The sequence below is a fragment of the Monodelphis domestica genome, chromosome 8 (assembly GCF_027887165.1).
Source record: "Monodelphis domestica isolate mMonDom1 chromosome 8, mMonDom1.pri, whole genome shotgun sequence".
Classification (NCBI taxonomy): domain Eukaryota; kingdom Metazoa; phylum Chordata; class Mammalia; order Didelphimorphia; family Didelphidae; genus Monodelphis; species Monodelphis domestica.
The window spans coordinates 163,156,141-163,179,098 of NC_077234.1; the positions used below are offsets into that span (position 1 = coordinate 163,156,141).

The window sequence follows — 22,958 nt, forward strand, 5'->3', positions numbered from 1 at the left end:
GACTCAAAATATTTTATTTGCTTACCCAATTCAAGCAAATCTAAAGAAATATAATGAATTTCTTGTGCAAATCAAAAGTACAGGAACACTTTAGAATTGTAGAATGCCTGCCCTGGAAATTATCTCCTTGGCTCTCCCAAGATCACAGAACTAAAAGTCATGGAATTGTAAGTGTCCTGAGTCCAGTGGTTTTTTCCTATTCAGCTACTTATCTTTTCTTGCCTTTTGAATTTATTTGTTCTCAATATATACAAGTGTGTGCTGTTTTAATACTTTCATTTGAAGTAAGTTATATGGCATCAGCAAATAATATGGTACACAGGTTCATTCAGTCAGTATTTTATTAAATGCATATTATATATATATTATATTGTATATGCACAATTTATGGTACCAAGGATAGAAGCAATTACACAGTTCCTATCCTGAGATGAAAATACAGTTTTGCACCAAGATAGTATTTACAGATTTATTCTGCTAAACAAGGACTTAGTTAACAATAATACATTTTAGCCAAATGCTACCATAATTTCATGATATCCTGTTGCACAAGTTTTGATGCAATTTGGGTAATTGTTTTCCTAAAAAAAAGTTATAAAACAAGATTAATGCTTTTCAATATACCAAAATCCTTGGGAAAATTTCTCTACACAATGAACTTGGATGTTGTCACATGTCTCATTAGTATACCATCAATACCCTTTTTGGATCCTGTCAATTTAAAGAACAGAGACCATCCTCACCCAATTACTTCTTGTAATATAGTCTCTTAATTCTCTGAGGCTTTGGACTCATTACAATTTTCAGGCTCTCGTAATTCACTTAGAAACTTACCTTTCTGCTGAACCAAGGTGAATTCAGGGGTCACAATTTATATCCTCCATAATGTAGCCATGCTTAACTAATCAACACTCTTAGCTCTTCCTGCCAGGTAGCAGTACAGATACCTCCTGTTCCCACTACGTCCTAAGTGGAGCTTGGATTTTCTCTGTTTACAAATCTGCCTCCCATTTATGTAACTGATACTAAGGAACTAACTGCTTCCTGTAAGGTTGTTTGCCTGTCGTGTTTTTTTATTGAAGCGTTAATTACATTAAGGAGGATATACTTGTGTTTTTCACGTATTGTTCATTTGTGCCAGTTAAATATATATATTTGGAATCCTAGTAACTACAAATTAACATTTCCTTTTTCTTCTTTTTTTAAACCTTTACTTTTCTGTTTTAGAATCAATACTCCAAGGCAGAAGGGTGGTGATAAGGGTTAGACAATGAGGGTTAAATGAGTTGCCTAGGGTTCACACAGCTAAGAAGTGTTTGAGGCCAGATTTGAACCCTAGACCTTTTGGCTCACCATCCACTAGGCCACCTAGCTGCTCACAATTACATTTCCTTTCAATGTTTGTTGTGTTTGAAGTGCTGTACTGTTTTCTGGTATGGAACATTACTTAAGGATTAAACTCTGGAACTACTGTTTTGTACTTATCTAAATGATGAATATTTCTCAAGTTAATATTTATAGTTATATTTCCTCTTTCATTATGATTTGTATTGAATTAGGTACTCATTTAGCCAGTAAATTTGCCTGCCTTTTTACCTTTCTTGGAACTAATCATAAAATGGAATTATGTAGTACCTGTTTACAAAGTACTTCACAAATATCTTATTTGATCATCACAGTAGCTTTTGAAAATAAGGAGCCTACCTATTTATACACCTGATATTGCTGGGTCTTAGTTTAAATGATTGGGACACATGGTCTCTGCTTGTAGATAACAGGAGGCAGGATTCAAACTCAAGACTTCACTGAATCCAAATCCAGAAGTACTTCTACTAATGCCATTTTCCAAACAGGATATTTATTTAAATTTCATCAGAGACCTTTTCAGACTTAAAAATTTTTTACTTTCTAATGTTTTGGGCGGAGGTGGTGGGGATAGGAATCAAATTTAAAAACCTATTTCTGTAGATAGGAAGTAATTGTTTTGTATTTAGTTCCTCAGATGTTAGCAATGATGGTAGACCTAGAAGAAGATGAAGATTGGGCAAATGCTGATGAGCTGGAAGATGATGATTTTGACAGGTAATTGCTTGGATAAAACTCAGACACATGGTCTAAATTATAATCTGTCATCAACTCTTTTGGTATCACTCTGGTTGTTTTTTTAATGCCATTTTATTAAGACTTTGAGTGAACGCTTATGAATTCTAATTTAGCTTGACTCAGTTTGTGATGTGATATTTGTATCACTTATCTCAGAAACTACTTTGGGGAAATAAATGAGTAATGACATTTTATTAAGCATGTTTTAAAGTAACAGGTGAGGGAGATTAGAATTTGTTAATCCAGTTTTTGTCTAGGGTACTCTCTGAATAAATTTTCAACCCGTTACTTTTCTGTGTCCTGTATTTTTATTACTCATCATCTTTCTTTTCCTTTCATTTGATTTTTAGACTTAGGCCACAACAGTCTAGTCATATAAAACTAACAAATACAATATTAAGAACCTTTTAAAATAAGAAAGAAGTATACATCCCAAGCACTGATGATTTTATATATCAAATACGACAAAGCCTTTTCTGGTGTTCTTTGCAAACCAGAACCCTTTGAAATTCTAACTTGAAGTATATCAGTATATCGTATAGCTTTCATTTGATCTTTAATTAAATTATTCATACTTCAAGGTATTTTGATTGATACTAAGATAGCCATCTAGGTCTGACAGCTTGTCATGTTTAATGTTTATGCATAAGCATGTCATTTAACATCTCTGTCTGAGCAAGGATACATGTTGCAAAGTCAGATATTCCCCAGAATATAGTGAATTTTAGAGCAGAAAGAGACTGCATAATTAAGTTGACATTTTTTGAAGAATTGAGTATACTAGTTCCTATTTCTATTTTGCTTGACAAAAATTCTTAGCTTTTTTTTCCCCTCTAATTTGCTAAAAAGGAATCACAGACTTATTTCCATAATCTGTCACCACTTCTTTTATTAGTAGCATACTTTTTCTGGTTATTTTAAATGCCATTTTATTATCTGTTAACACATTTATTCATTAAGCTCCTTTCCCACAAATGCTTATAGATTTATTTAAAGCAAAAAAATGAAGCATAGTTGAAACTTAAATTTTGTGATGAATTCCTTTTTTTGTCTGGGTGACTTTTTTTTTTAAATTAAATTATTTTTTTTTTAATTTTACTTTTTAATGGTTTCTTTCCTTTTTAATTAATTTAAAATATTTTTCCATGGTTACAAGATTCCTGTTCTTTCCCTCTCCTCTCCCCACCTCCCTCTCATAGCCGATGCACAATTCCACTGGTTTTTACAAGTGTCATTGATCAAGAACTATTTCTTTGTTATTGATATTTGCACTAGCGTGATCATTTTAGAGTATCCCCAATCATATCTCCAAATCAACCCATGTGATCAAGGAGGCCTTTTTCTTCTGTGTCTCTATTCCCACAATTCTTTCTCACAGGTCTCTCAGAATTGTTGTCCAGGTGACTCTTTTAGCCAATTTTGATTAAGTAAAAAACTTTCCCACTGGCTTTAAACTATTAGAAGGAGGATTTCACATGGTTATCTTGTTTCATGGCCCTAGAATTATTTTATGCCAGACCAACCACTCTCTTTTATGTTTTGGGGTTTTTAAGACTTGCAAACACTTCTGTAAGTAACTCTGAGAAGTTCTGTTATAAGTAAGAGTATTTTTTTTACACACAAGAATCCTGAAGATAAGAGATTAAGAATGTAGTACAAAGGTACATAGCTGGTAATTATCGGAGTTCCTATTCTTCCATATTACTTAACATAACTCATAAAGCATTTGAAGGTTTTCAGAACATCTTTCTCACTTCAGTTGTGTTAGGTGGAAATTCCTAACATCTCTTAAAAAAACCTGAATCACAAGGGAATATAAATGTGACAGAATAAATTTAATGTGTGATAAATCTCTTTAACATTCATATACCAAGTGTTTTTTCCATACATCACTCTGGTGTGTGTTAGTCAATAGAATTATTTTTTTTTTACACTTAAGATCCTGTTTGACATAGACAATACAAAAAGCTGATGTTAGAGCACAGGTCTCCTGACTCCTGGTCCCTGTACTCTTCTCACCATACCATACTACGTCATATCACTTAATGCATACTTATAAGAGTTTTTCCAAAAAGTGGAATTGATAAAACTGGTTCAGGGCAATGCCATGTTCAAGAGAAGTGGGGCAAGGTACTGAGCTCAGAGGAAAACACACAATGTGTTCATTCTTATACAGTACTTAAATATTATTTTTTAATTTCTTGCCCAAGTAATTAAATTCATTGTTTTTTCAAATATACTAACCTTTTTATAGTTTTCAATATTTATTTATTTTGGGGAAATTTTATTTAATTAAATAATTTGGGATGGTTTTCCATGGTTACAAGATTCATGTTCTTCTTCCCCTCCTATAGCTGACATGAAATTCCCCTGGGTTTTACATGTGTCATTGATCAAGACCTATTTCCATATTATTGATATTTGTACTAGGATGATCATTTAGAATCTACATCCCCAATCATATCCCCATCGAACCATTTGATCAAGCAGTTGTTTTTCTTCTGTGTTTCTACTCCCACAGATCTTCCTCCGAATGTGGATAGTGTTCTTTCTCATTAGTCCCTCAGAATTGCCCTGGATCATTGCATTGCTGCTAGTAGAAAAATCCATTACATTCGATTGTACCACAGTGTATCAGTCTCTGTGTATATTATTCTCCTGGTTCTGCTCCTTTCACTCTGCATCAATTCCTGGAGGTTGTTCCAGTCCACATGGAATTCCTCCACTTTATTATTCCTTTCAGCACAGTAGTATTCCATCACCAACATATACCATAATTTGCTCAGCCATTCCCCAACTTAAGGGCATCCTGTCATTTTCCAATTTTTTGCTACCACAAAGAGCGCAGCTATGAATATTCTTGTACAAGTCTTTTTCCTTATTATCTCTTTGGGGGTACAAACCCAGCAATGGTAAGACTGTATCAAAGGGCAGACAGTCTTTTAGTGCCCTTTGGATATGGTTCTGTCATGACTTAAGTTTTTTAAAAACTATTGCATTTTCCTTTCTATGACTTATGTTTTAATTCTTGTAACACTTATACATAGTTTGATTATTTGAGATATTATTATGTGATATACACAGCAAGTATTTTTAGAATATTAAGAAAGGTAATTGCATTTGTTCTTGCTGCATATGATTTAGGTTATTTGTTTTAGAAATAGTGAATTAGCTTATTTGGGTCTAGTGTTCTTATCAGTTGGAAGAGTCAAAGCATGTTATCATTTGCCTTTATGCAGTAGGGAAGAATATCCTTTTTTATACTCATTTACAAATCTGGAGTAGAACTAATAACAAATTTTTAGAACACAAACTGTTAAATATTTGAACTGGTTGTTGAGTCAAAATCTGTATTGTATAGTTTTGGAGAAAGGGGAGTGGGTAGTGAGGGAGAGTGAAAGAATTTTTCAAATCCTTGCCAGCCATAGAATTCTACAATTTGAAAGAAAATGGTGTTAACACCTATCTGGTATCGCTAAGTAAAATTTCAAATCACTATTGCTATAGTGAACAAAAACATTTTGAGTTTCAGTTTTGTACCAGAACTTTTTTCTTATGATTGGTTTTATTTTGTTCTTAGAGTTGAACACACTAGTATTTGAAACATCACCCCAAAGCTACTATACTTGCTTTCCCCACTAATGCTGTAGCCTTATTATTTTTTGTTTAAAATACCTTATAACAACTATCATAAACTTTGTATATTAAAAAAATAATAGGCTAAAACTTCCAATTTACCAGTCTCTGTAAGATTCCTATGGTATTTTTTAATGAATAGCTATTTATCAATGTGTCATTTCTATGTTTAGCAATGCAGTTGCTGGTGAGAGTGCATTAGACAGAATGGCTTGTGGGCTTGGTGGAAAACTCGTTTTACCAATGATCAAGGAACATATCATGCAGATGCTTCAGAACCGTAAGCCATTTCTTTGACATTTTTTATTTTAGATTTAATTTTTATCATTTCTTGATGAACTTGTTTGTAGACATCATAGGCATTTAACCTGTCAGTACCATTCCAGGGTCCTTTTCACTGAATTGATCAAAATTTATAGTGTGTTACTTTTCTCGATATATTGTACAACCATAAACTTTGACATTTATCTTTGCATTTCCCTTTCCCCTAGCCAATGATTTCAGTCAGTGGTCTCTTTTAAGTATCTTGATTGTTTTTGTTATTTTCTCCTTTACTAACTTTTTTTTTTAATTTGGTCATTTCCAAACACTATTCATTGGAAACAAAGATCATTTTCTTTTCTTCCCTCTCCCCTCCCACCACCTCTCCCATAGCCCACACACGATTCCATTGGGTATTACATGTGTTCTTGATTCAAACCTATTTCCATGTTGTTGGTATTTGCACTAGAGTGTTCATTTAGAGTCTCTCCTCAGTCATATCCCCTCCACCCCTGTAGTCAAGCAGTTGCTTTTCATCGGTGTTTTTACTCCCACAATTTATCTTCTGCTTGTGGATAGTGTTTTTTAGATCCCTGCAGACGGTTTGAGGGACATTGCATCTCCACTAATGGAGAAGTCCATTACATTCAATTGAACCACAGTGTGTCAGTCTCTGTGTATAATGTTTTCCTGGTTCTGCTCCTTTCGCTCTGCATCACTTCCTGGAGGTTGTTCCAGTCTCCATGGAATTCCTCCACTTTGTTATTCCTTTGAGCACAATAGTATTCCATCACCAACATATACCACAATTTGTTCAGCCCTTCCCCAATCGAAGGGCATCCCCTCATTTTCTATTTTTTGGCCACCACAAAGAGCGCAGCTATGAATATTCTTGTACAAGTCTTTTTCCTTATTATCTCTTTGGGGTACAAACCCAGCAGTGCTATGCCCTTTGGGCATAGTTCCAAATTGGTTGGATCCATTCACAACTGCACCAGCAATGAATTAGTGTCCCCACTTTGCAACATCCCCTCCAGCATTCATTATTTTCCATAGCTGTTATGTTAGCCAATCTGCTAGGTGTGAGGTGATAACTCAGAGTTCTTTTGATTTGCATCTCTCTGATTATAAGAGATTTAGAACACTTTTTCATGTGCTTATTAATAATTTTGATTTCTTTGGCTGAGAACTGCCTGTTCATGTCCCTTGCCCATTTATCAATTGGAGAATGGCTTGATTTTTTTGTACAATTGATTTAGGTCTTTGTAAATTTGAGTAATTAAACCTTTGTCAGAGGTTTTTATGAAGATTGTTTCCCAATTTGTTGCTACTCTTCTGATTTTAGTTACATTGGTTTTGTTTGTACAAAAACTTTTTAGTTTGATGTAGTCAAAATTATTTATTTTACATTTTGTGACTCTTTCTAAGTCTTGCTTGGTTTTAAAATCTTTCCCTTCCCAAAGGTCTGACATGTATACTATTCTGTGCTCATCTAATTTACTTATAGTTTCCTTCTTTATGTTCAAGTCATTCACCCATTCTGAATTTGTCTTGGTGTAGGGTGTGAGGTGTTGATCCAAACCTAATCTCTCCCACACAGTCTTCTAATTTTCCCAGAAATTTTTATCAAATAATGGATTTTTGTCCCAAAAACTGGGGTCTTTGGGTTTGTCATAAACTGTCTTGCTGAGATCATTTACCCCAAGTCTATTCCACTGATCCTCCTTTCTGTCTCTTAGCCAGTACCAAATTGTTTTGATAAACACTGCTTTATAGTATAGTTTGAGATCTGGGACTGTCCTTTGCTAACTTTTAATTTCTTAGAAATATTAAATACTTTAAGAAGATGTTTTATCAGGATACCTAGGCTTTATTTTCATTGTTTCTCTTCATTTCATTGCATAAGAATTTGGTCACATTAAAAATCTTGAATAATTGCTCAAGTCAACCATTCTCCATTGTTATGTTGTGCAGCAAGCCAAGTGAGAATGCTCAGTTTCCTTTGCAAAAGGAATTCAACTCTTCAAGCACTTAATGCCTGCTTCCTGCTTACCAAACAATTGGATACCACCTAGATCTCTGTTGCATATCATAATAAACACCATAACCCTTGCCCTCAACAGACTTTTAGTTCAGTATGATGATATCCACAAATAATTTAACACAAATTAAAATGAGATTAAGTGACAAATCAGATTGATCAAAAACCACTTTTTTTTTTTTAAGCAAGGGAATAATAATGCTGTCTATTTGGTTGTATTAGGAAAATTTCTTTGCAATAGTCGGAAAGGATGAATTTAGAGTAAATGCTAACAACAAGAAACCTGTTTGAGTCTTTTACATTTATCTATGTTTGGCATTGTAAATAGAAAATATTTTTGAAAGGAAAAACAGCAAGCCATTGTCAACTGATTATATCCTGTGTTTTAAGCCTAGGTGACTGGGGAAATGATAGTTCCACAAAAGAAATAGAGAAATTAAGGGGATAAGTTTTACAGAGAAAATGATGAGCTTTGTTTTGAAATGTGTTCAACTACAGGTATTTTAGGAACATTCACGTGGAAATGCCCAATTGAAGCAAAATGAAAATAATGAGAATAAAAATCTAAGGGAGAGAATATAGTGGCAAGAAAATGAAAATAGCATATGCAAGATACTCACCAAAGTAGGCATTCTAAAAAGGTGTAATGGAAATATATTTTAAAGCCACTCATTCACCTTTGTCATTAGTAATCTACTACTCTTTCATAAAAGAATATTGAAAAGTTAAAATGGACAGTTATCTATCTAACCTTAAAATATTGTTAGTTTATAGTTCAAATCTTCCTTAAATGACCTCCTTTGACCTCCTTTGAGTAATCTCTAAGTTTTAAGTGCTTTTGAATTTTTTTAAAGGAAATTGAAACTTTTTTGTCTAATCATTTAATATATAGTAGGTAAAGTTTAAAACAGTTGAGAAGAAAAAACTTCTTGATCTTCTATGTTTTCCCTTTTTTCTCTACCCATGTGTATTTAGCGATATTATTGTTACAGATTTTTGTTTGCCAGATATCTCATTCAGCATCATATAAATTGGTATCTAATGATATAGCATGTAGTCGTTTTCAATTCTAGAGCTAGAAATATTTGCAGAACCAAGATATAAATATCATAGGGTATATTCATTTCGTGATCTGGCAATTGCATCCTTTCTTGGAAATTAAAAGATCAAAGTTGGGAAAAGGCAGAACATCAAATATTGATATATTCATTCTTCATTTTCACCAAACATTTATATTAGAGTTAAATAACTGAAACTAATGAGAAACATTTGTAGAAATGTGGCTGGATATAGATGAGAATAGTATTTATACAGGCACTAAAGCTTAATACCTTGTCTTAATCATGGTCAATTTTACATTGAGTGAGGTCAAAGTTATATTAAACAAAATTGGGAGATTCCCAATGTGATATTCATATCTAGCAGTGTTAGGTTTGCATTCCAACCCAGTTTTATACCTGTAAATATTCTATTGCATTTACATTTCATTTTCATGTTCAGCAAAATACTCCACTAATTCTAATAAGCAAAAATGGATATACTTTATTAGTAAAGTTTAGCTAAATTTAAAATTTATCATTTGGAGCATTATTGGCATTTGAGTTTTTAAAGAATTTGGAAGGAATGAACTTTGATTTGTAACATTTCTAAATAAGTTCTAAAAATTAGATTTGTAAATATTTCTAAAAATCAGCAAACCTACACTATAGAAAGTTCAGCTGTCAGTCCTTTATCCTGAAGGAACAACATTTATATGTATACCTATACCACAGTACTGGGTTTTTTTGGAGCTTGACATTATTTTCCTGACATTACCACTTTGTAATTTTATTTTGAGTGTGTCCCCATCTATAAAAATCACAATACCTGTCTATATAATGTTGCATGTGATGTCAATAAAGAATTTTCTTTGTAGAGTACAAATTCTTATAATTATTTTGTATTAATGCTGATTTAGTCTATTCCTTTTGTGTTGATGTGAAGTTGGGAATTTATTCTATTGTGTGAAACATTTCCTATGTTTAATAAAATTGCTTGGGAAGAATTTCATAACTATTTTTTTTAAACTCTTACCATCAATATTATGTATTGGTCCCAAGAGTAGTAAGGGCTGGGCAATGGGATTTAAGTCACTTGCCCAGGGTCACACAGCTGGAAGTGTTTGAGGCCAATTTGAATCTAGGACCTCCCATCTCTAGGCCTAGCTCTCAATCCACTGAGCTACACACAGCTGCCCCACATAGCTACTTTTTAAAGTAAAAACATTTATAAGAATTTGAAAACTATGCCTGTATTTGGGGGGTTTTATACTTAAATCTCATCTTTTTCATCTTACAATTATTTTTATTTGTATGATAATCATTCGTTTATTTGTAATATTTTTCTGCAGCTGATTGGAAATACCGGCATGCTGGATTAATGGCTTTATCTGCCATTGGAGAGGGTTGTCACCAGCAAATGGAGGGGATTCTAAATGAAATAGTTAATTTTGTTTTGCTTTTTCTTCAAGATCCTGTAAGTGCCATTAGCTATTTGGTTCAATTTTTTTTGTTAATTCATTTCAGCTTTAATTATAATGTTAACATTTTTGCATATGTATGAAAATATGATTTCAGCATCCAAGAGTGAGGTATGCTGCCTGTAATGCTGTTGGACAAATGGCAACAGACTTTGCACCTGGTTTCCAAAAGAAATTCCATGAGAAGGCAAGTAAGCCCTCAAACCCACAAAGGTAAAAGAAAGTTGCAAAATGACCATTTCCTAAGAGTCTTTATTCTATACAGGTGATTGCAGCTCTTTTGCAAACCATGGAAGACCAAGGTAATCAGCGTGTCCAGGCACATGCTGCTGCGGCTCTTATTAATTTTACAGAAGATTGTCCCAAATCGCTGCTTATTCCATATTTAGACAATTTGGTGAAACATCTTCATTCCATAATGGTGATTAAACTTCAGGAGGTAGGTGAAACTGATTTGTCCTCTTTTTTAAAATCACTTTCATTTTTGCCAAATGTTTTTTTTCTTTGTGAGAAAATTTATGTATAAAAATCTTAGACTAGGTCATCATCCATCTGATAAATTTCTAGGCTGAAGTAACAATCTTAGTAGTACCTATTGTGTTACCACCAAAATGGAGAATGAAAGGGCTTGAAGCCTAAGGCATTAATGACTAGTCCATTTAATTCTAGTAGACTGTGAAACCCATGACATTTTGGGGGCATTGTCTTGTCAGTAGAACAAAGGTCTCCAATTTTTTCTTAGTGAAGTCTTAAGACCTCAGTCTCCTCATACATAAAATGACAGCTTAAACAAGATAGTCTCCATAAGTCTTATGAGCTGTTGCCAGAGAGCCTCACCACTACTGTTGTGAAATTCCTTATGTCCACTATTGGAAGTTGGACAAAAGAATTGCAAGATGAGACTTGTTTGAATGAGGTGGTAAAGGAATATGGTGTGGCATGAGATTGCATTCTCTGGTTCCCAATCTCCTAGTAAGAGTAGACTTCTAAGGCCCCAGGGTATACTCCCCATTAAAGTGGGTCTTGTATGCTGGCCTCTTCTGAGGCAGCCTGTCACATTTTGGAGCTTTTTAAGACAGTTCTAGAGTAGGCTACGCTAATCACCTCTCTTTACTTCTCCCTTTGTTCATTTAGTTCTGAACTCTTAATTTCTGGGTGGATTTAATAGCAAGTACCAGAATGGACTATGCACCTTTTCCCCCTTTATATATATACTGGTCCTTATTGAACTTATTTTCTCCCCACCCCCACCCCCAACTTTGGGACTCAAAATATAGATCCTGAATACTACATATTTTGGTAGCAAAAATTATGTAGTCAACACATTGCATCCATCCCATCCCAAATAATTGGGCATGATTATTCCACTGTAGATTTATTTTAAAAATTACTGAGCAATAGGTAGGGCCAAATTCACTATAGAACACCATAGTGAACCAGATTTCACACAGTGTTGCTTCTTAATTCCTCATATTCATATTGTACTTTACGTTTTATAATGTATGTATTCTGTTCACAATTCCTAAAGTAGATAGTACTAAAATTATTATATTTTTGCAGATGATCAGGGTGAAAGTGATTTGCCCAAGATCATACATAGCTGAGTTTTGAACTAAAAGTTTTTTTATTCCAAATTGGAAGTTATTGATCCCATTGTTCATACTGTGTAAAAAGTAATAGTAATATATTTAAATAGGGGGGCTTATTTTAAAGCATTGTGTAATGTTAAGTAATTTGTTTCAGTTATTTCCAGTTAGAGGTTATGGTGTCATTGAAAAATATTAGTGATAGAGTGATGCCAGGTTTATGCTGGTACAGTTTAAATTGTTTGAATCTAAAAATGAATAAAGCAATTTAATCTAAGTCAGTATGAAGAGTGAAGCTCAAGAATCAATGATCCAAAAGTGGCAGCACTAAGGTACAAAAACCAAGCCTGGTTTTCCTATCCTACTGAAGTATACGGGTGACATGACCTCAAACAATTGGAGGCAGATCAGGAAGCTGGCCTTTTGTAAATGATGGAGTGAAGAAGGAAGAGATTTCTACTTTAAAAAATAATCCATTTAGTCCAGTCTACTTTGTTACAATTTTGGGAGTGTGTATATCATGTCCCTGACTAGACTGAAAATACCTTGAAGGGAGAAAGGAATATTCATCTTTAACTACAACAGTAGGCTCTTAGGAGGTCAATGCTAAATTTAAGTTAAATGGGAAGTACAGTACAGGATGGAAAATATAAATGAGAAATAGTAGGATCAGGGAGGAAAAAAAGCAAATGGGCGGCTTGGTGTAGGAGGTGTTGGACAACATTGTATTGCAAAATAAGGTAGAAGTTCTGGGGTTTATGTGCGGGGAAGGTGTAAGACTTCATCTCAGCTTTTTTCTTCTCTCTACTTTTATCACTTATATTTGAACATAATATTTTTTGTTCAGTTCCTTTGTCTTTGCATCACTTATTTTCCATTGTAGATCCTCTACCTCCGCCTCTGGGAAAGCCATCTCTTGATAACAAAGAATCTTAACGAGAGGGGAAAAAAACAGTTCAGTGAAACTAATCAACATGAGGGGAAAGTCTGGCATTATATGCAGTGTTCCTACACCCAATAATACCCCACCAAAGAAGTTGGGGGCGGGAGGGAAGTGCCTTCTCAAAATTATTCTTTAGGAGCCAAATGTCTTTTAATTTCACAGCTTTCAGTTTTGATTGTTTTGTTGATCTTTCCCTTTAAATTGTTATAGTCATGAATGTTGTTTTCACAGTTGACTTCATAGCATGACTTTATCAAAGTGGTCTTATGCTTCTCTATATCCATCATATTTGTTATATTCTGTAGCACAATAATTTTCCATTATATTTACATACCACAAATTATCTTTTTGTGATTTAATTTTTTTCTATTCGTTTTTCTTTTCAAGCTGATTCAGAAAGGCACCAAATTGGTTTTGGAACAAGTTGTGACTTCTATTGCATCAGTTGCAGATACAGCAGAAGAAAAATTTGTCCCATATTATGATTTATTTATGCCATCTCTAAAGCACATAGTTGAAAATGCTGTTCAGAAAGAACTCAGACTTCTGAGAGGAAAAACTATTGAATGCATTAGTCTTATTGGTCTTGCTGTAGGGAAGGAAAAGGTAAGAATTATGAAATAATTTGTGTTTACTATTCATAACTTGGCAATTGAAAATGTCATTGACAGTAGAGAAATATGTTCCTTTGTTAAAACTTGATTTTGTGCCTATTATGTCAGTTTTCCATTTTATCTCATTAGTTTTCCTTTTTCTAAAAACAACCATTAAACTATGAAATACTTTAAAAGAATGACACTTTTTTGCTGATTACCAAAAAAAAAGTTTTCTGAAGATACTGTCTTTACATATGGCTATAACAGTATTTACTTAACCTATGTTTTCACAGCCCACTTTTCTTTTAGTCTAAAATTTTAAATTTCTAAAATACATAATCTATTCTTACAGATCTAGTATTTTATCTAATCTTAAAATTGTGAGGCGTCTGGTAACCTAGTAAGTTATGTTGTGGTTGAGATTTTTCAGAGAACCATGAAATATTATATAAGAATAAGTTTTCTGTTTCTAAATTGTATCAATGACACTTGGAATTTCATTTTGAAAATACTTTGTTTCTAGTTTATGCAAGATGCATCAGATGTGATGCAACTATTGCTGAAGACACAGACAGACTTTAGTGAATTAGAAGATGATGACCCACAGGTAAATCATGCTGATATTAGTCCATTGCTTTTGTCCTATGATGTAAATATTTTTATTAATTTAGCTTTTTTCTAATATCACTGAAAAAATTTTCAGAGGTGTTACTATCTAAAAGAATAGCTGCTCCTAAAGGAAATAATACCTTAAAGTTAAATGTTTTTTAAAATACATGTTGTATATTACATTCCATTTTTAGAATCTATTTGGACTAAAGGAAAGAATATTACAGCTTACAGACATTATAATTAATCCACTAGCAATTCCACAGCCATGATAACTGTGTAAGAAAGTATCTTTACATTTGAACATCAACCATAAACAGCATTTCAGAACTCTTGAATTAATTTAACTATGAATGTTCAAGTTGTGATTATTTCATTCATTGCTATCTTTAACTGATCCTCCAGACTAATTAGTAGGTCAAGAAAGGACAATTGAGATTCCAGATTGGTTTTCCTGGCACTCTTTATTCTTTCTTACATACATCATAAGAACTTTTACACACATACACACTCACTCACACTCATACTCATAATGTCCTGTCCTACATAGCACTCAAACTAATGAGAACTCTAAACAAAAAATAATTAAAGCATCACTAAATATGGGTTTTACTCGGGTTTTGATGGAATGACAAAATTTTCGCTTTCAACTAATAGATGGTGACCTTGGACAAATCACTAAGCCTTTAGTTTTTTTCTTCTATAAGTGGGGATAAGGCAAGGTACTCTCCAATTTGGATTTTTTGGTGCCCCAATATGAAATTTTAGTTGAATATTTACTGTAATGTCATTAAATTTTAAATATATCATCTATGTGCTCATTTTTTGTAAATGTGGCCTGTGTGTTAGACATGACCCGCAAATCTTAAAAATAATAAATGCACTTGTAGACTTCATGAATCTTGTGTTCACTTTTTAAAACCACTTTTACATCTATTCCCATATATAAAGACTTTATGCATAAACAAGTAATATGAAGCATTGTGAGATGTAAAATGGGTAATTTTGATTACATTAAATTTTAAAGGTTTTGTAAAAGTAATATAGCCAAGATGAAAGAGGGGAAGCAGAAAATTTGGGGCAGGAGAGATTTATAGACAGTTTCTCAGATAGAAGTTTAATTAGAGAACTTTGTCAAATTTATACGAATGAGCCATTCCCCAAATGATAAATGGTCAAAAGATATGAAGTTTTTGGATGATGAAATAAAAAATATATTACCATATGAAAAAATACGCAGTTACTGATTAGAGAAATACAAATCAAAACATTTCTTAGATATCTCATACCTATAAAATTTACTAAAATAATAAAAGGGCCAAAATAACATATTGGAGGGGGTATGGAAAAATGAGGCCACTAATACACTGTTGGTAGAATTGTGAACCGATAACCATTTTGGAAAGCAACCTGAAATTATGCCTAAGACTTATAAAATTGTGTATGTTTGCAGTATGACTTAGCAACACCACTAGTAAGTTTTTTCCTAAAATGATCTGGGGAAAAGGAAGAGCTTAAATGTTCTAAAATATTAATTGCAGCTATCTTTGTGGTGGCAAAGAACTAGAAATTATGGGGAAACCCATCAATTTGGAATAGCTCAAAGTGTTGTGAACAAATTGTGCTATATCAATTGTGATGGAATACTCTTGGGCCATAGTGACATGGAAAGGCCTACATGAAATTAATAAAAGTGAAATAAATAGAATCAAGAGAGCATTATATAAAGCAATAGAAATATTGTTTGAAGAATAAATTGTATATGTTCATCTCCAGAGAAAAAACCAATAAATAGAAATAAGCAAGACAGTTTTGTCTTAACCTAAAAAAGTTTCAACTTAAAAAAAAATGAAATTCATTATTTCACCAGTTAATGTAGCTTAAATTTAAAGCAAAGCACTGAAAATGCTTAGATGGTCTGTGATATAGTCCCATAAACAAAAGATTTGGTTCTAGCCTTACTGTTAATTTTAATAAGACCTATACATGCAAGTTTCCACTGTCTAGTGAGAATGCCCTTAAAACTATTAATACAAGACAAAGAGGAGCCAGTATCAGGCACACTATTAGTAGCCCACTAGACCTTGTACACCTCCATGGGACACAGCAGTGACTAACATCTATAAACAAAAGTTTGACTAAATCATAACTACTTAGGGTTAGCAAATTTCACACCAGCCATCACAGTCATATGATTAACCCAAATTAACAGAATTTTGGCATAAAGCATGTTTAAGCTATATGTCAAATGAAATTAATACTTTAAACTGTAATACGCTCTCTAGTTAATACTAAAATAAGCCATTAAAATGACTTTAATTGTTTGATCACAGGACAACTAAGACACAAACTGGAATTAGATACCCCACTATGCCTAGCCATAAACTTAAATAGTTGAATAACAAAACTATTCACCAGAGAACTACTAACCATTGCTTAAAACCCAAGGGGGGGGGGGGGGGGCAGCTGGGTATCTCAGTGGATTGAGAGTCAGACCTAGAGATGGGAGGTCCTAGGTTCAAATCTGGCCTCACAGATAAATTTCAAATTTGGCCTCAGACACTTCCCAGCTGTGTGACCTTGGGCAAGTCACTTGACCCCCATTGCCTAGCCCTTACCACTCTTCTGCCTTGGAGCCAATACACAGTATTAGTAAGGTAAGGGTTTAAAAAACAAACAAAAAACCCAAAGGACTTGGCAGTGCCCTAAACCTACCTAGGAGGAACCTGTTCTATGATCAATAAAACCAATCTTTTCTTGCCAATACAGCCTATAATACTGCTATTATCAGCCCACCTTAAAAGAGCCAAAGTAAGCAAAATTATTTTTCCATAAAAACATTAGGTCAAAATGTAGCACATGAAAGGGAAAGAAATGGACTACATTCTCTACATTAGTGGTAGTCTCTCGGTAGCCGAGGATGATGATTGTCTTTGTGCGTTTTCATCTATGGTGTATAGATGAGTGTGCACAAAGACACATGTGCGTGAATGAGATTTAAGTGGAAAAGTCGATGCACAGAGACAGTCCTATTCTCTCGGTGTTGGAAGCCTGGGTCCAGTGGCACGAAAAGTCGTTCCTCTACATTAGAAAACAACAAATCACCTTATGAAACTAAAGTGCTTGAAGAAGGATTTAGTAGTAAATTAAAAATAGAGAGCTTAATTGAAATAGTCAATAAGGGTGCACATACACCATCTATCACTTTCCTCAATACAGTTTACCAAAATTACTAATATTACTACCAAAAAAAAGAGGAGAAAATTCATAACATGGTAAGTATACTGGAAAGCGGGATATCAAAATGTAGTTTAACAAAGCATTTAGATGAGACACCTAAAAGATTTTCAACTTACAAGTTTCCTTTTATAAAACATGGGTTTTTGTGGTGGTCAAATGGTGCCTCCTCTGGGAAGGAGAGGGAGGAAAATACCTGGGAACTTTAATGTAAAAATAATTTTTTTAAGTGAAAGAGAAAATATTCCTAAAGCAGATTAAACTTTAAAAAAATACATAGCTTGAGGTGACTGGGCATAGTTAAGTGAACATTTGTTTAGTAATAAAACCTGAGCATGAGCATACTTTTAGGCAACAGGGTAATAATAGCCAAGGGAAGAGAAGAGACCGAAGTTAAAGGTAATGGGGATTTAAGGAGTAAGTTTCCATAGGAAAAAGAACAATAAAAAGTAAGACTTTGCTGCTCCTACTTTGGAGAGTGGTTGAAAAGAGGAAATAGAATATGATAAAAAAAAAAAAGGCTTTTGAAAGTACAGAGAGGGGGAAGGAGGAAACCAAGTGATAGTCTCTTGGGGGCAAGTGGAAAGAAGAGGTTGTTTGAAATACCCACTAGACAGAATATGATAGTCAGTCTTAGAAGAATTACCATCTAGCAGTGAAGATCCAACTAAGATTAGCTTACACACATTTTCGATTTTCATCCGCAATGCTTTGTAGCACATAAGTAGAAGTGGAAGGTGGAGATGATCTAACTTTGGAATTTGGCAAGACCCACTGGTAGAGATTAATAGGGTTAGATATATTGGGAGAGGTTCTGGTAGCGAGAAAAAAGTAGGAACAACTTGATTTTTTTTTTCAAATTAATATATGTAAAGTACTATATGTTAGCCATTACTCTTATTTTATCATACTTAGCAATAAGTCCATGATTGGAGACCAGAAAAGGCTTATATTTTAGGGTTGTTCTATGTGTATAGCATTAATTGTGATCAAAACAAGAAAAGATTTATGTATGTTGGGGGTTTTTCAATTACCCATTCTTCCTGCATATATTCTGTCAGTTGCTAAATCTTGTTATTTCTACTTCAGTATATCTTGCATCATCTGTCTTCTGGACTATTGCATTTATTCCCTAATTGATCTTACTCCTCAAATTTTCCATTCCAGTCCCATCTTCCACAGCTTCCAAAGTGATATTCTTTATTCATAGATTTTTTTTGTTTGCATTGGTTTTGTTTTTTTAATATATATATATTTTATTTGATCATTTCCAAGCATTATTCATTAAAGACATAGATCATTTTCTTTTCCTCCCCCCACCCCCACCCCCTGGGCCGACGCGTAAGTCCACTGGGCATTACATGTTTTCTTGGTTTGAACCCATTGCTATGTTGATAATATTTGCATTAGAGTGTTCATTTAGAGTCTCTCCTCTGTCATGTCCCCTCAACTGCTGTATTCAGGCAGTTGCTTTTCCTCGGTGTTTCCACTCCCATAGTTTATCCTTTCCTTATGAATGGTGTTTTTTTTCTCCTGGATCCCTGCAGATTGTTCCGGGACATTACACCGCCACTAACAGAGAAGTCCATTACGTTCGATTATACCACAGTGTATAATGTGTACAATGTTCTCCTGGTTCTGCTCCTCTCGCTCTGCATCACTTCCTGGAGGTTGCTCCAGTCCCCATGGAACTTCTCCACTTTATTATTCCTTTGAGCACAATAGTATTCCATCACCAACATATACCACAGTTTGTTCAGCCATTCCCCAATTGATGGGCATCCCCTCGTTTTCCAGTTTTTTGCCACCACAAAGAGCGCAGCTATGAATATTCTTGTACAAGTCTTTTTCCTTATTATCTCTTTGGGGTACAGACCCAGCAGTGCTATGGCTGGATCAAAGGGCAGACAGTCTTTTATTGCCCTTTGGGCATAGTTCCAAATTGCCCTCCAGAATGGTTGGATCAGTTCACAACTCCACCAGCAATGAATTAATGTCCCCACTTTGCCACGTCCCCTCCAGCATTCATTACTTTCCTTTGCTGTTATGTTAGCCAATCTGCTTGGGGTGAGGTGATACCTCAGAGTTGTTTTGATTTGCATCTCTCTGATTATAAGAGATTTAGAACACTTCTTCATGTGCTTATTAATAGTTTTGATTTCTTTATCTGAGAACTGCCTATCCATGTCCCTTGCCCATTTATCAATTGGAGAATGGCTTGATTTTTTGTACAGTTGATTTAGCTCTTTATAAATATGAGTAATTAAACCTTTGTCAGAGGTTTCTATAAAGCTTTTTTCCCAATTTGTTGTTTCCCTTCTGATTTTAGTTACATTGGTTTTTATTCATAGATTTTTGACTGTCGCTTACCTAGTTGATAAACTCCACTAATACCCTATTGCCTAAGTGATACGCTCCTTCATTTGACTTTGATGGCCCTTCTTCACACACTTTCTCCAACCTATCTTTCCATCTTGTTCCCCTTTCTGAATTACATTCTAACCAAACTCACTTCCCTTTGTGCATCTAAACAGGACCCACCACCTCCCATCATTGTACTTTTGTACTGACTTTCCCTTTGTCCTAGAAATTTATCCCTCTTGTCTTTGTGCTCTGAGTCACTTGCTTTCTTCAGGGCTCATATCATGCACTATCTTCAATACAAAGCTATCCACCTTACTGTGCCCCCCTTCCTGAGCAACTTAATTTTATTTTATGTGCTTATTATATATTACCTCCCTTGATCAAATAGACGCTTTTTTTTTTTTTAAACCTTCCCTTCCCTCGTAGAATTGATAATTGTGTATTGATTCTAAGGCCAAAGAGTGGTAAGGACTAGGCAATGGGGTTAAGTGACTTGCCCAGGGTCACACAGCCAGGAAGTATCTGAGGCCAGATTTGAACCCAGGATCTCCCATCTCTAGGTCAGGCTTTCAATCCACTGAGTCACCTAGCTGTTCCCAGATGCTCTTTTTCAAGAAAGGGGAACTACAGTTTTTTTCTTTACATTCTTAAGAACTTGGCCTCCAGCCTGGTATATACGAGGCACTTAATAAATGTGTGTTGATTGTTCAGTTAAGTTTAATATTATCTTTATAATGATCATTAGCATTTAGTAATGCATGCATTTGCTAGAAAGTGTTTTCTCTTTCACCCTTTAGATATCTTACATGATCTCAGCATGGGCTAGAATGTGCAAGATCCTAGGAAAAGAGTTTCAGCAGTATCTTCCTGTGGTTATGGGTCCTTTAATGAAGACTGCATCAATTAAACCTGAAGTGGCTCTCTTAGACAGTAAGTGTTCTAATGTATTATTTTGTGTACAGTAAAATTTTCTCTTTGTTAATACGCCTTTGTACTAATCTCTTTTGTCTTTAATAGCACAAGACATGGAAAATATGAGTGATGATGATGGTTGGGAATTTGTGAACCTTGGAGACCAGCAAAGTTTTGGAATTAAAACAGCAGGTCTTGAAGAAAAATCAACTGCTTGCCAGATGTTGGTAAGAGAGAGGAATATTACTTGTACAATCATCTTAGGAAATTATACTTCATAGATGCCATTTTATTTGGAGAAATTAGGAATTTATTCCCTTGAATGAATTAAGAAGATAGTGTGCTATCTAGAGCATTGTTGTCAACCTTGCCACACATGCCACACTTCCAAGAATGGTCCAAACCAAATTACATATTATGGGGGTGGAGAGGAGTTAGCTTTATAAAGTGTGTCTGAAGAATATTTGAGGTCTTGTGCTCAAATTTGACTTCAGACACACTTCATAGCTGCATGTGTGAACCTGGGCAAGTCACTTAACCCCCATTGCCTAGCCCTTGCCACTCTTCTGCCTTGGAACCAATATACAGTATTGATTCTAAGCAGAAGGTAAGAGTTTTAAAAAAAGAAAGGAAGAAATGTAATTGGGAAATTACATTTCAAAAAAAAAAAACCATAATTTTTGAGCCTATCACCACTAGAAAAATTAAATATTGAAGTGAATAGCACAAATATTCTTTCTGCTTTGTGAATTTCTGGTGTTTTATATTAATAAGAATCTTAATTTTTCTCAGAATTTATTGGGCTGTATTTCCTAATGTCTTAATTAAATCCTGCTTATGTTGTGCCATTTCTCTCATTTACTCCCTTTTGTCTATTAGAGACAAATAGTTCTACAAAGTACATCTCTTCTGGCCCTGCCCTATACTAAGAGACTCCCTCTGACAACCTCTTATCTTCCTAGTGACTCTGTCTCCATGAGCCTTCTAAACTACACATAGGGATGGCCATATCCTAGGTCTTCATTTCCTTCAAATGTTTACCCCCTCACTAGATGTTCTGACATCCCCTGTCTGATTACCTCTCAGCATTCTTCTCTTTGCCTGTTCATCTCCTTTGCCCTTACTGAATCCTCTGTACTCTTCAAGATTTTCTTGGGCTACTTTCCTCCCTCTCAACCTCAAGCCAGTGACTGTCGTGCTCATGGACTCCCTTAGATGCTTTATCCTCTGCTGCTCTTCTCAAGCCTTAGCTCAATTGTCTGCTTAAAGTCCAGCATGCTAACTGAGCACATCACAAATTCATGTTATTCAGCCTAAGCTAGGTGGGCCCTCACTGTCTTCATTCCTCTCTAGCTTGGAATAAAACTCTAGAAGTGCTGGGCCTGAGGTCAGGAAGACCTTACTTCAAATCTAACCTCAGATACTTAATAGCTGGGTGACCCTGAGCAAGTCATGTCACCTCTCTCCTCAACTGTTAAATGAGGTTAATTATAGCACCTTCCTCAGGAATGCAACATGTAGAATATTTGTAAAACATGTTGCAAACCTTAAAGTACTATATAAATGCTAACTATTATTTCTTTCCTCAAGCCTTTCCCATTTCCTTTCTCTCATTTCTCCATTAGTTTTTGAAGTATATTAAAAACTATTATTTTTAACTATATTGAAACAAATTGAGACCATTCATTGGCCCTTTCCTTTTCTTGCCAAAGCTAACTCTCCCTCATATATGTGCACTTGATCCTTTCCCCTCCCAAATTCTTCAGATTACATCTTCACTCATCTCTCCCTTTGACTCATTTTTTTACTCTTGTTGGGTAACTTTTTTTTAACTGTTTCTATCAACTAGTTCTTTTCCTTGTAACCCTCAAACATTCAAGTGATATCTAGCCTTCAAATTATGTATGGTTCCACATCTCTCCTCTTTTTGTCAACCAAAGTCTTGAACATGTTTTATATACTCTTTACCTCTTCTCAGAAGTGAACCTTTTGCCACATCTAGCTTTTGAACTTCAATTGAAAACTGCTTTTTCCATAGTTGTCAACCTTGCCACACATTAGTTTATCACCAAATCTGATGTCCTTTTCTCAATCTCTGCTTTATTGGAGACTACTAACCACATTCTTCCTGGATATTCTTATTTCTCTAGTT

At 34.5% G+C, this 22,958-nt stretch overlaps 1 protein-coding gene across 1 annotated transcript in view; it reads left to right on the plus strand.

Moving 5' to 3' along the window:
• Positions 1-22,958, plus strand: part of IPO5 (importin 5) — a 69,642-nt gene that overhangs the window by 35,610 nt on the left and 11,074 nt on the right. Inside the window, exons 12-20 of the mRNA XM_001377082.5 lie at positions 1,995-2,082; positions 5,913-6,019; positions 10,431-10,555; positions 10,657-10,746; positions 10,825-10,998; positions 13,476-13,694; positions 14,208-14,291; positions 20,692-20,824; positions 20,912-21,033. Coding sequence (XP_001377119.1) covers positions 1,995-2,082; positions 5,913-6,019; positions 10,431-10,555; positions 10,657-10,746; positions 10,825-10,998; positions 13,476-13,694; positions 14,208-14,291; positions 20,692-20,824; positions 20,912-21,033 — 1,142 coding nt within the window. The remainder of the gene's footprint in view (positions 1-1,994; positions 2,083-5,912; positions 6,020-10,430; positions 10,556-10,656; positions 10,747-10,824; positions 10,999-13,475; positions 13,695-14,207; positions 14,292-20,691; positions 20,825-20,911; positions 21,034-22,958) is intronic.